The following is a 13,772-nucleotide window of genomic DNA, read 5'->3' on the forward strand; positions in this document are numbered from 1 at the left end:
GTGCCCACATTATATATCTAGTGGTGCCCACATGATGTATCTCTAATGGTGCCCACATTATATATCTAATGGTGCCCACATGATGTATCTCTAATGGTGCCCACATGATGTATCTAATGGTGTCCACATTATATATATCTAATGGTGCCCACATGATGTATCTCTAATGGTGCCCACATGATGTATCTAATGGTGCCCACATGATGTATCTAGTGGTGCCCACATGATGTATCTCTAATGGTGTCCACATGATGTATCTAATGGTGCCCACATGATGTATCTCTAATGGTGCCCACATGATGTATCTCTAACGGTGCCCACATGATGTATCTAATGGTGCCCACATGATGTATCTAATGGTGCCCACATGATGTATCTAGTGGTGCCCACATTATATATCTAGTGGTGCCCACATGATGTATCTCTAATGGTGCCCACATGATGTATCTCTAATGGTGCCCACATGATGTATCTAATGGTGCCCACATTATATATCTAGTGGTGCCCACATGATGTATCTCTAATGGTGCCCACATGATGTATCTAGTGGTGCCCACATTATGTATCTAGTGGTGCCCACATTATATATCTAGTGGTGCCCACATGATGTATCTCTAATGGTGCCCACATGATGTATCTAATGGTGCCCACATGATGTATCTAATGGTGTCCACATGATGTATCTAATGGTGCCCACATGATGTATCTAGTGGTGCCCACATGATGTATCTAGTGGTGCCCACATGATGTATCTAATGGTGCCCACATGATGTATCTAGTGGTGCCCACATTATGTATCTAGTGGTGCCCACATGATGTATCTCTAATGGTGCCCACATGATGTATCTAGTGGTGCCCACATTATGTATCTAGTGGTGCCCACATGATGTATCTCTAATGGTGCCCACATGATGTATCTAGTGGTGCCCACATGATGTATCTAATGGTGCCCACATGATGTATCTAGTGGTGCCCACATGATGTATCTCTAATGGTGCCCACATGATGTATCTCTAATGGTGTCCACATGATGTATCTAATGGTGCCCACATGATGTATCTCTAATGGTGCCCACATGATGTATCTCTAATGGTGTCCACATGATGTATATAATGGTGTCCACATGATGTATCTAATGGTGCCCACATGATGTATCTCTAATGGTGCCCACATGATGTATCTCTAATGGTGCCCACATGATGTATCTAGTGGTGCCCACATGATGTATCTAATGGTGCCCACATGATGTATCTAGTGGTGCCCACATGATGTATCTAGTGGTGCCAACATTATGTATCTAGTGGTGCCCACATTATATATCTAGTGGTGCCCACATGATGTATCTAATGGTGCCCACATGATGTATCTAGTGGTGCCCACATGATGTATCTCTAATGGTGCCCACATGATGTATCTCTAATGGTGCCCACATGATGTATCTAGTGGTGCCCACATGATGTATCTAGTGGTGCCCACATTATATATCTAGTGGTGCCCACATTATATATCTAGTGGTGCCCACATGATGTATCTCTAATGGTGCCCACATTATATATCTAATGGTGCCCACATGATGTATCTCTAATGGTGCCCACATGATGTATCTAATGGTGTCCACATTATATATATCTAATGGTGCCCACATGATGTATCTCTAATGGTGCCCACATGATGTATCTAATGGTGCCCACATGATGTATCTAGTGGTGCCCACATGATGTATCTCTAATGGTGTCCACATGATGTATCTAATGGTGCCCACATGATGTATCTCTAATGGTGCCCACATGATGTATCTCTAACGGTGCCCACATGATGTATCTAATGGTGCCCACATGATGTATCTAATGGTGCCCACATGATGTATCTAGTGGTGCCCACATTATATATCTAGTGGTGCCCACATGATGTATCTCTAATGGTGCCTACATGATGTATCTCTAATGGTGCCCACATGATGTATCTAATGGTGCCCACATTATATATCTAGTGGTGCCCACATGATGTATCTCTAATGGTGCCCACATGATGTATCTAGTGGTGCCCACATTATGTATCTAGTGGTGCCCACATTATATATCTAGTGGTGCCCACATGATGTATCTCTAATGGTGCCCACATGATGTATCTAATGGTGCCCACATGATGTATCTAATGGTGTCCACATGATGTATCTAATGGTGCCCACATGATGTATCTAGTGGTGCCCACATGATGTATCTAATGGTGCCCACATGATGTATCTAGTGGTGCCCACATTATGTATCTAGTGGTGCCCACATGATGTATCTCTAATGGTGCCCACATGATGTATCTAGTGGTGCCCACATTATGTATCTAGTGGTGCCCACATGATGTATCTCTAATGGTGCCCACATGATGTATCTAGTGGTGCCCACATGATGTATCTAATGGTGCCCACATGATGTATCTAGTGGTGCCCACATGATGTATCTAGTGGTGCCCACATGATGTATCTAGTGGTGCCCACATTATATATCTAGTGGTGCCCACATGATGTATCTAATGGTGCCCACATGATGTATCTAGTGGTGCCCACATGATGTATCTCTAATGGTGCCCACATGATGTATCTCTAATGGTGTCCACATGATGTATCTAATGGTGCCCACATGATGTATCTCTAATGGTGCCCACATGATGTATCTCTAATGGTGTCCACATGATGTATATAATGGTGTCCACATGATGTATCTAATGGTGCCCACATGATGTATCTCTAATGGTGTCCACATGATGTATATCTAATGGTGTCCACATGATGTATCTAATGGTGCCCACATGATGTATATCTAATGGTGCCCACATGATGTATCTAATGGTGCCCACATGATGTATCTAATGGTGCCCACATGATGTATCTAATGGTGCCCGCATGATGTATCTCTAATGGTGTCCACATGATGTATCTAATGGTGCCCACATGATGTATCTAATGGTGCCCACATGATGTATCTAATGGTGCCCACATGATGTATCTCTAATGGTGTCCACATGATGTATATCTAATGGTGCCCACATGATGTATCTAATGGTGCCCACATGATGTATCTAATGGTGCCCACATGATGTATCTAATGGTGCCCACATGATGTGTATCTAATGGTGTCCACATGATGTATATCTAATGGTGCCCACATGATGTATCTAATGGTGCCCACATGATGTATCTAATGGTGCCCACATGATGTATCTCTAATGGTGTCCACATGATGTATCTAATGGTGCCCACATTATGTATATCTAATGGTGTCCACATGATGTATCTAATGGTGCCCACATGATGTATCTAATGGTGCCCACATGATGTATCTAATGGTGCCCACATGATGTATCTAATGGTGCCCACATGATGTATATCTAATGGTGCCCACATGATGTATCTAATGGTGTCCACATGATGTATCTAATGGTGCCCACATTATGTATATCTAATGGTGTCCACATGATGTATCTAATGGTGCCCACATGATGTATCTCTAATGGTGTCCACATGATGTATCTAATGGTGTCCACATGATGTATCTAATGGTGTCCACATGATGTATCTAATGGTGTCCACATGATGTATCTAATGGTGCCCACATGATGTATCTAATGGTGTCCACATGATGTATCTAATGGTGCCCACATGATGTATCTAATGGTGTCCACATGATGTATATCTAATGGTGCCCACATGATGTATCTAATGGTGCCCACATGATGTATCTAATGGTGTCCACATGATGTATATCTAATGGTGCCCACATTATGTATATCTAATGGTGTCCACATGATGTATCTAATGGTGTCCACATGATGTATATCTAATGGTGCCCACATTATGTATATCTAATGGTGTCCACATGATGTATATCTAATGGTGCCCACATTATGTATATCTAATGGTGCCCACATGATGTATCTAATGGTGCCCACATGATGTATATCTAATGGTGCCCACATTATGTATATCTAATGGTGTCCACATTATGTATATCTAATGGTGTCCACATGATGTATATCTAATGGTGTCCACATGATGTATCTAATGGTGCCCACATGATGTATCTCTAATGGTGCCCACATGATGTATCTAATGGTGTCCACATGATGTATCTAATGGTGCCCACATGATGTATCTAATGGTGTCCACATGATGTATCTAATGGTGCCCACATGATGTATATCTAATGGTGCCCACATGATGTATCTCTAATGGTGCCCACATTATGTATCTAATGGTGTCCACATGATGTATATCTAATGGTGCCCACATGATGTATATCTAATGGTGCCCACATGATGTATCTAATGGTGCCCACATGATGTATCTAATGGTGACCACGTGATGTATCTCTAATGGTGCCCACATGATGTATCTCTAATGGTGCCCACATGATGTATCTAATGGTGTCCACATTATGTATCTAATGGTGCCCACATGATGTATCTCTAATGGTGCCCACATGATGTATCTAATGGTGTCTACATGATGTATCTAATGGTGCCCACATGATGTATCTAATGGTGCCCACGTGATGTATCTAATGGTGCCCACATGATGTATCTAATGGTGCCCACATGATGTATCTCTAATGGTGCCCACATTATGTATCTAATGGTGTCCACATTATGTATCTAATGGTGCCCACATGATGTATCTAATGGTGCCCACATGATGTATCTAATGGTGCCCACATGATGTATCTAATGGTGCCCACATGATGTATCTCTAATGGTGCCCACATTATGTATCTAATGGTGTCCACATGATGTATCTAATGGTGCCCACATGATGTATATCTAATGGTGCCCACATTATGTATCTAATGGTGTCCACATGATGTATCTAATGGTGCCCACATGATGTATCTAATGGTGCCCACATGATGTATATCTAATGGTGCCCACATGATGTATCTAATGGTGCCCACATGATGTATCTAATGGTGTCCACATGATGTATATCTAATGGTGTCCACATGATGTATCTAATGGTGCCCACATGATGTATCTAATGGTGCCCACATGATGTATATCTAATGGTGTCCACATGATGTATCTAATGGTGCCCACATGATGTATATCTAATGGTGCCCACATGATGTATCTAATGGTGTCCACATGATGTATCTAATGGTGCCCACATGATGTATCTAATGGTGCCCACATGATGTATCTAATGGTGCCCACATGATGTATCTAATGGTGCCCACATGATGTATCTCTAATGGTGCCCACATTATGTATCTAATGGTGTCCACATGATGTATCTAATGGTGCCCACATGATGTATATCTAATGGTGCCCACATTATGTATCTAATGGTGTCCACATGATGTATCTAATGGTGCCCACATGATGTATCTAATGGTGCCCACATGATGTATCTAATGGTGTCCACATGATGTATATCTAATGGTGCCCACATGATGTATCTAATGGTGCCCACATGATGTATATCTAATGGTGCCCACATGATGTATCTAATGGTGCCCACATGATGTATCTAATGGTGTCCACATGATGTATATCTAATGGTGTCCACATGATGTATCTAATGGTGCCCACATGATGTATCTAATGGTGCCCACATGATGTATATCTAATGGTGTCCACATGATGTATATCTAATGGTGTCCACATGATGTATCTAATGGTGTCCACATGATGTATATCTAATGGTGTCCACATGCTGTATCTAATGGTGCCCACATGATGTATCTAATGGTGCCCACATGATGTATATCTAATGGTGCCCACATGATGTATCTAATGGTGTCCACATGATGTATATCTAATGGTGTCCACATGATGTATCTAATGGTGCCCACATGATGTATCTAATGGTGCCCACATGATGTATATCTAATGGTGCCCACATGATGTATATCTAATGGTGCCCACATGATGTATCTAATGGTGCCCACATGATGTATCTAATGGTGCCCACATGATGTATCTCTAATGGTGTCTACATGATGATGTATCTCTAATGGTGCCCACATGATGTATCTCTAATGGTGTCTACATGATGATGTATATCTAATGGTGCCCACATGATGTATCTCTAATGGTGTCTACATGATGATGTATCTCTAATGGTGCCCACATGATGTATCTCTAATGGTGCCCACATTATGTATCTCTAATGGTGCCCACATAATGTATCTAATGGTGCCCATATGATGTATCTCTAACGGCAGAGAACAGAGATATTCACAGCAGAGCCCAGTCCATGTATTTCAATGACAATGACTTCCTAGAACTTTTCCCGAATTCAAACTTTTGTCAGACTTTTCATTGATGCCAGGATGTGTGTATGTGATCTACTAACACTGTAGCCTACTAACAGCATACCAACAGGAACATAGCAACAGGAACATAGCAACAGGAACATAGTAACAAGAACATAGCAACAAGAACATAGCAACAGGAACATAGTAACAGGAACATAACAACAGGAACATAGCAACAGGAACATAACAACATGAACATAACAACATGAACATAGCAACAGGAACAGAGCAACAGGAACATAACAACAGGAACATAGCAACAGGAACATAACAACATGAACATAACAACATGAACATAGCAACATGAACATAGTAACAGGAACATAGTAACAGGAACATAGTAACAGGAACAGAGCAACAGGAACAGAGCAACAGGAACATAGCAACAGGAACATAGCAACAGGAACATAGTAACAGGAACAGAGCAACAGGAACAGAGCAACAGGAACATATCAACAGGAACATATCAACAGGAACATATTAACAGGAACATAACAACAGGAACATAGTAACAGGAACATAGTAACAGGAACATAGCAACAGGAACATAGCAACAGGAACATAGCAACAGGAACATAGCAACAGGATCATAACAACAGGAACATAGCAACAGGAACATAGCAACAGGAACATAACAACAGGAACATAACAACAGGATCATAGCAACAGGAACATAGCAACAAGAACATAACAACAGGAACATAGCAACAGGAACATAACAACAGGAACATAGCAACAGGAACATAGCAACAGGAACATAGCAACAGGAACATAGCAACAGGAACAGAGCAACAGGAACATAGCAACAGGAACATAACAACAGGAACATAGCAACAGGAGCATAACAACAGGATATGTCTCTTTCCCCACTGCCTCAGGATGCCTCTTTCCTCACTGCCTCAGGAAATGTCTCTTTCCTCACTGCCTCAGGATGTCTCTTTCCTCACTGCCTCAGGATGTCTCTTTCCTCACTGCCTCAGGATATGTCCCTTTCCTCACTGCCTCAGGATGTCTCTTTCCTCACTGCCTCAGGATATGTCCCTTTCCTCACTGCCTCAGGATATGTCTCTTTCCTCACTGCCTCAGGATATGTCTCTTTCCCCACTGCCTCAGGATGTCTCTTTCCTCACTGCCTCAGGATGTCTCTTTCCTCACTGCTTCAGGATATGTCTCTTTCCTCACTGCCTCAGGATGTCTCTTTCCTCACTGCCTCAGGATGTCTCTTTCCTCACTGCCTCAGGATATGTCTCTTTCCTCCCTGCCTCAGGATATGTCTTTTTCACAATTTCAGAGTGTTATTTTGACATCTCAGTGTGGAAGCATCATATTTTTAACTACAGTGGGCCTTTAAATATTGAATACACTACAAGTTAGCATTTCCTGCTGTGATCATCTTGCAACAACAGGATGATCAAATTATGAGACTGCACCTGTAGATATTTTATATAAAGGTAAATGATACAGGCGTTGTTTAACGTCTCACTCCACAGTGCCATAAGTCTGACCCTTAACCCCTTGACCCCTTCTGTCTGTTTCCTGTCCAGGAGAGCGCTTGGCCAAACCAGAGAGAGGGAAGATGAGAGTTCACAAGATCTCCAACGTCAACAAAGCTCTCCACTACATCACCAGTAAAGGAGTCAAGCTGGTGTCCATCGGAGCTGAGGGTGGGTTCAACAATACCCTGGTCACTACTGACACTGACTGGACTGTAGTAAACTAGACTGTAGTCCACTACATCACCAGTAAAGGAGTCAAGCTGGTGTCCATCGGAGCTGAGGGTGGGTTCAACAATACCCTGGTCACTACTGTAGTAAACTAGACTGTAGTACACTAGACTGTAGTACACTACATCACCAGTAAACGAGTCAAGCTGGTGTCCATCGGAGCTGAGGGTGGGTTCAACAATACCCTGGTCACTACTGTAGTAAACTAGACTGTAGTAAACTAGACTGTAGTCCACTACATCACCAGTAAAGGAGTCAAGCTGGTGTCCATCGGAGCTGAGGGTGAGTTCAACAATACCCTGGTCACTACTGTAGTAAACTAGACTGTAGTAAACTAGACTGTAGTACACTAGACTGTAGTAAACTAGACTGTAGTACACTAGACTGTAGTAAACTAGACTGTAGTACACTAGACTGTAGTACACTAGACTGTAGTAAACTAGACTGTAGTAAACTAGACTGTAGTAAACTAGACTGTAGAAAACTAGACTGTAGAAAACTAGACTGTAGTAAACTAGACTGTAGAAAACTAGACTGTAGAAAACTAGACTGTAGAAAACTAGACTGTAGTAAACTAGACTGTAGTAAACTAGACTGTAGAAAACTAGACTGTAGAAAACTAGACTGTAGTAAACTAGACTGTAGTAAACTAGACTGTAGAAAACTAGACTGTAGAAAACTAGACTGTAGAAAACTAGACTGTAGTAAACTAGACTGTAGTAAACTAGACTGTAGTAAACTAGACTGTAGTAAACTAGACTGTAGTAAACTAGACTGTAGTCCACTACATCACCAGTAAAGGAGTCAAGCTGGTGTCCATCGGAGCTGAGGGTGGGTTCAACAATACCCTGGTCACTACTGTAGTAAACTAGACTGTAGTAAACTAGACTGTAGTAAACTAGACTGTAGTCCACTACATCACCAGTAAAGGAGTCAAGGAGTAAAGGAGAAAACCTTAAAGTCTGTAAATAAATAAATGGACAACGTGACTGACACACTTCTGCATTAATTTAGATTAGAGTGAAGAACCCGGTCACATGATACTGGACTGTCTATATACACAGTAACCTAATGTAACAATGAAAGAAATCCCTGAAATGAGATTCCCCCCCCCCCTACATACTGGTTTTCACGAGAAAGAGGCACTGTTCAAACAATCTAGTAAATGTGGAGGAGGAGCTAAGACGGATGGCTAATATGGATAAGATGGTGCCGGAGGGGATGGCTGCCATTTTAACGGGCTCCTAACCAATCGTGCTATTCTGTATGTTTTTTTTTTTGCTGTGTTTGTAACCATTTTTGCACATAATGTTTCCGCCACCGTCTCTTATGACCGAGCTTCTGGACATCAGAACAGCGGTTACTCATCTCGGACTGGACAAGGATTTTTTCTTTAACGAATTGGAGGTCGAAAGATTAACGGCTCCTACCGGACCAGGCCCAAATCCCTGTCTTGAAGAGGAGACGCCCGCTACCTTTACCTTTACCATCCGTCCTACTGGCGATCTGTGCAATCACTGGAGAATAAACTGGATGAGCTTCGTTCGAGAATATCCTTCCAACGGGACATTAAAAACTGTGATATCTTATGTTTCACCGAGTCGAGGCTGAACGAGGACAGTTGGCTGGGTTTTCCTTGCATCGGCATGACAGAACAGCAACCTCCAGTAAGACGAGGGGTGGTGGTGTGTGTCTATTTGTCAACAACAGCTGGTGCGCAACGTCTGATATTAAAGATGTCTCGAGGTTTTTCTCGGCTGAGGTAGAGTACCTCATGATAAGCTGTAGACCACACTATTTACCAAGAGTTTTCATCTGTATTTTTCGTAGCCATCTATTTACCACCACAAAATGATGCTGGCACTAGGACCACCCTCAACGAGCTGTATAAGGCCATGAACAAACAAGTAGCCGGGGACTTTAAAGCAGGAAAACTTAAATCTGTTTTACCTCATTTCTACCAGTATGTCACATGTGCTACCTCAGGAAAAAAAAACTCTACACCACCTTTACTCCACACACAGTGATGCATACAAAGCTCTCACTCACCCTCCATTTGGCAAATCTAACCATAATTCTATCCTCCTAATTCCTGTTTACAAGCAAAACCTCAAGCAGGAAGCACCAGTGTCTTGCTCAATACAGAAGTGGTCTGATGACGTGGATGCTAAGCTACAGGACTGATTTGCTAGCACAGACTGGAATATGTTCCGGGATTCATCCGATGGCATTGAGGAGTTTACCACCTCAGTAACCCCACAGTGACCGTTCATACATATCCCAACTAGAAGCCATGGATTACAGGCAACATCCACACTGAGCTAAAGGTTAGAGCTGCCGCTCTCAAGGAACGGGACACTAATCTGGGAGCTTATAAGAAATCTCAATATGCCCTCAGATGAACCATCAAACAGGCAAAGCGTCAACACAGGACTAAGATTGATTCCTACTACACCTGCTCTGACGTTCTTCGGATGTGGCAGGGCTTGCAAACTATTACAGATTACAAAAGGAAACCCAGCCGTGAGCTGCCCAGTGACACGAGCCTACCAGACAAGCTAAATACCTTCTATGCTCACTTCACAGCAAGCAACGCTGAACCATGAATGAGAACACCAGCTGTTCCGGATGACTGTGTGATCACGTTCTCCGTAGCCGACGTGAGGCCTTTAAACAGGTCAACATTCACAAGGCCGCAGGGCCAGACGGATTACCCGAAAGCGTACTCCAAGCATGCGCTGACCAACTGGCAACTGTCTACACTTTCATTTTCAACCTCTCCCTGACCGAGTCTGTAATACCTACATGTTTCAAGCAGACCACCATAGTGCCTGTGCCCAAGAACGCCAAGGTAACTAGCCTAAATGACTACCGCCCCACAGCACTCACGTCTGTAGCCATGAAGTGCTTTGAAAGGCTGGTCATGACTCACATCAACACCATTATCCCAGAAACCCTACACCCACTCCAATCTGATACCGATCCAACAGACCCACAGATGACGCAATCTCCATTGCACTCCACACTGCCCTTTCCCACCTGGACAAAAGGAACACCTACGTGAGACTGCTGTTCTTTGACTACAGCTCAGCGTTCAACACCATAGTGCCATAAACGCTCATCACTAAGCTTAGGATCCTGAGACTAAAGGATCCTAAGCGGCTCTGCAACTTGATCCAGGACTTCCTGACGGCCCCCTCCAGGTGGTTAGGTAGCAACACACCACACAGATTCTCAACATGGGGCCCCTCAGGGGTTTTACGCTTAGTCCATTCCTTCACCCACGACTACAGCACCATCCATTAAGTTTGCCGACAACACAGAGGTGATAGGTCTGATCACCGACAATTATGAGAACAGCCTACAGGGATGAGGTCAGAGACCTGGCAGTGTGGTGCCAGGACAACAAACTCTCCCTCAACGTGAGCAAAACAAAAGAGCTGATCGGTGGACTACAGGAAAAGGGGGGGGGGGGGGCCGAGCACGCCCCCATTCACATCGACGTTACTGTAGTGGAGTGGGACGATCACTTCAAGTTACTTGTCATTCACATCACTAACAAACTATCATGGTCCAAACACACCATGACAGTCGTGAAGAGGGCACGACAACACCTATTCCCCCTCAGGAGACTGAAAAGATTTGGCATGGGTCCTCAGATCCTCAACAAGTTCTACAGCTGCACCATCGAGAGCATCCTGACTGGTTGCATCACAACAGCGCCCAAGCCTTTAGTTAATCAGTTAATCGAATGCTACTAATGACCCCCTTTTTTACACTTGAGTATTTTGGTATTTTATTAGGATCCACATTAGCTGTTGCAAAAGCAGCAGCTACTCTTCCTGGGGGTTAACACAGAACACAGAGCACAGAGCACAGAACACAGAGCACAGAACACAGAGCACAGAACACAGAGCACAGAACACAGAACACAAAACAGGAAACAATACAGAATGACATAATACAGAACATCATTAGACAAGAACAGCTCAAGGACAGAACTATATAAATTTTGTAAAAGACACACGTAGCCTCCATATCACTACTTACACACAAACTATCTAGGTCCAATAGGGGAGAGGCGTTGTTGCCGTGACGTGTTGCTTTATCTGTTTTTTGAAACCAGGTTTGCTGTTTATTTGAGCAATATGAGATGGAAGGAAGTTCCATGCAATAAGGACTCTATATAATACTGTACGCTTTCTTGAATTTGTTCTGGATTTGGGTACTGTGAAAAGACCCCTGGGTCCATGTCTGGAGGGGTAAGTGTGTGTGTCAGGTCTGTGTGTAAGTTGACTATGCAAACAATTTGGGATTTTCAACACATTCATGTTTCTTATAACAAGAAGTGATACAGTCAGTCTCTCCTCAACTCTTAGCCAATCAGTCCTCTGATTATAATTAAGAGCAAAAAGACTCAGACCATGAGAAACAAGATTATCTTGTCTGATGAAACCAAGTTTGAACTCTTTGGCCTGAATGCCAAACGTCACGTCTGGAGAAAACCTGGCACCATCCCTACGGTGAAGCATGGTGGTGACAGCATCATGCTGTGGGGAAACCTGGCACCATCCCTACGGCGAAGCATGGTGGTGACAGCATCATGCTGTAGGGATGTTTCCAGAGCCAGGGAGACTAGTCAGGATTGAGGAAAAGATTAATGTTGCAAAGTACAAAGAGATCCTTGATGAAAATCTGCTCCAGAGCGCTCAGGACCTCAGACTAGAGGCAAAGGTTCACCTTCCAACAGGACAACGACACCTAAGGACACAGCCAAGATAAAGCAGGATTGGCTTTGGTACAAGTCTCTGAATGTCCTTGAGTTGCCCGTACTTGAACCCGATTGAGTATCTCTGGAGAGTCCTGAAAATTGCTGTGCCGCAACGCTCCCCCTCCAACCTGACAGAGCTTGAGAAGATCTGCAGAGAAGAATGGGGGAAACTCCCCAAATACAGGGGTGAAAAGCTTGTAGTTTCATACCCAAGAAAACTCTAGACTGTAATCGCTGCCAAAGGTGCTTCAACAAAGTACTGAGTAAGCGGTTTGAATACTTATGTAAATGAAAAACGATCAACTATCAAACTATTGCTTTGTCATTATGGGGTATTATGGGGTATTGTGTGTAGATTGATGAGGGAAAAAACAATTTAATCAATTTTAGAATAAGGCTGTAATCTAATAAAATGTGGAAAAAGTCAAGGGGTCTGAATACTTTCCAAAGGCATTTTATTCCCTTTAGCTGAAAACCCCAAACAACCTCTCCTCTCAGACACTGTCAGCAACCAGGCCCTCTGGACTTTACTGTGTGTGTGTGTGTGTGTGTGTGTGTGTGTGTGTGTGTGTCTGTGTCACTGTGTCCGTGGCGATCACACTTGTAGCTTCACACATGACCGCATCCCTCAAAAGCATTGTTGGGTTCCCCTCCCCCATCTCCTCTCCTACCCCTCAGAAGCTGAGCTAAAGAGATTCATTGATTACAGCCTGAGGGTCAATTAATGGATCTGACCCATCTGCCCCACTCGCTGGGGTCCCCTATCTCTCTCTGTCTGCCTGTCAGTTTCCCTCAATTACCCTCCCCCATCTCCTCTCCTACCACTCAGAAGCTGAGCTAAAGAGATTCATTGATTACAGCCTGAGGGTCAATTAATGGATCTGACCCATCTGCCCCACCCCCCTACTCGTTGGGGTCCCCTATCTCTCTCTGTCTGCCTGTCAGTTTTTCTGGCTGTCTGGCTGTCTGTCT

General features: G+C 43.4%; 1 protein-coding gene across 4 annotated transcripts in view; it reads left to right on the top strand.

Moving 5' to 3' along the window:
* The window catches only part of LOC139375458 (alpha-actinin-1-like), a 103,159-nt gene that overhangs the window by 35,642 nt on the left and 53,745 nt on the right, over positions 1-13,772 (top strand). For all 4 annotated transcript variants that reach the window (XM_071117264.1, XM_071117265.1, XM_071117267.1 and 1 more), the window contains exon 3: positions 7,850-7,969. In XM_071117264.1, coding sequence (XP_070973365.1) covers positions 7,850-7,969 — 120 coding nt within the window. The remainder of the gene's footprint in view (positions 1-7,849; positions 7,970-13,772) is intronic.

Source organism: Oncorhynchus clarkii, chromosome 19 (genome assembly GCF_045791955.1).
Source record: "Oncorhynchus clarkii lewisi isolate Uvic-CL-2024 chromosome 19, UVic_Ocla_1.0, whole genome shotgun sequence".
Lineage (NCBI taxonomy): Eukaryota > Metazoa > Chordata > Actinopteri > Salmoniformes > Salmonidae > Oncorhynchus > Oncorhynchus clarkii.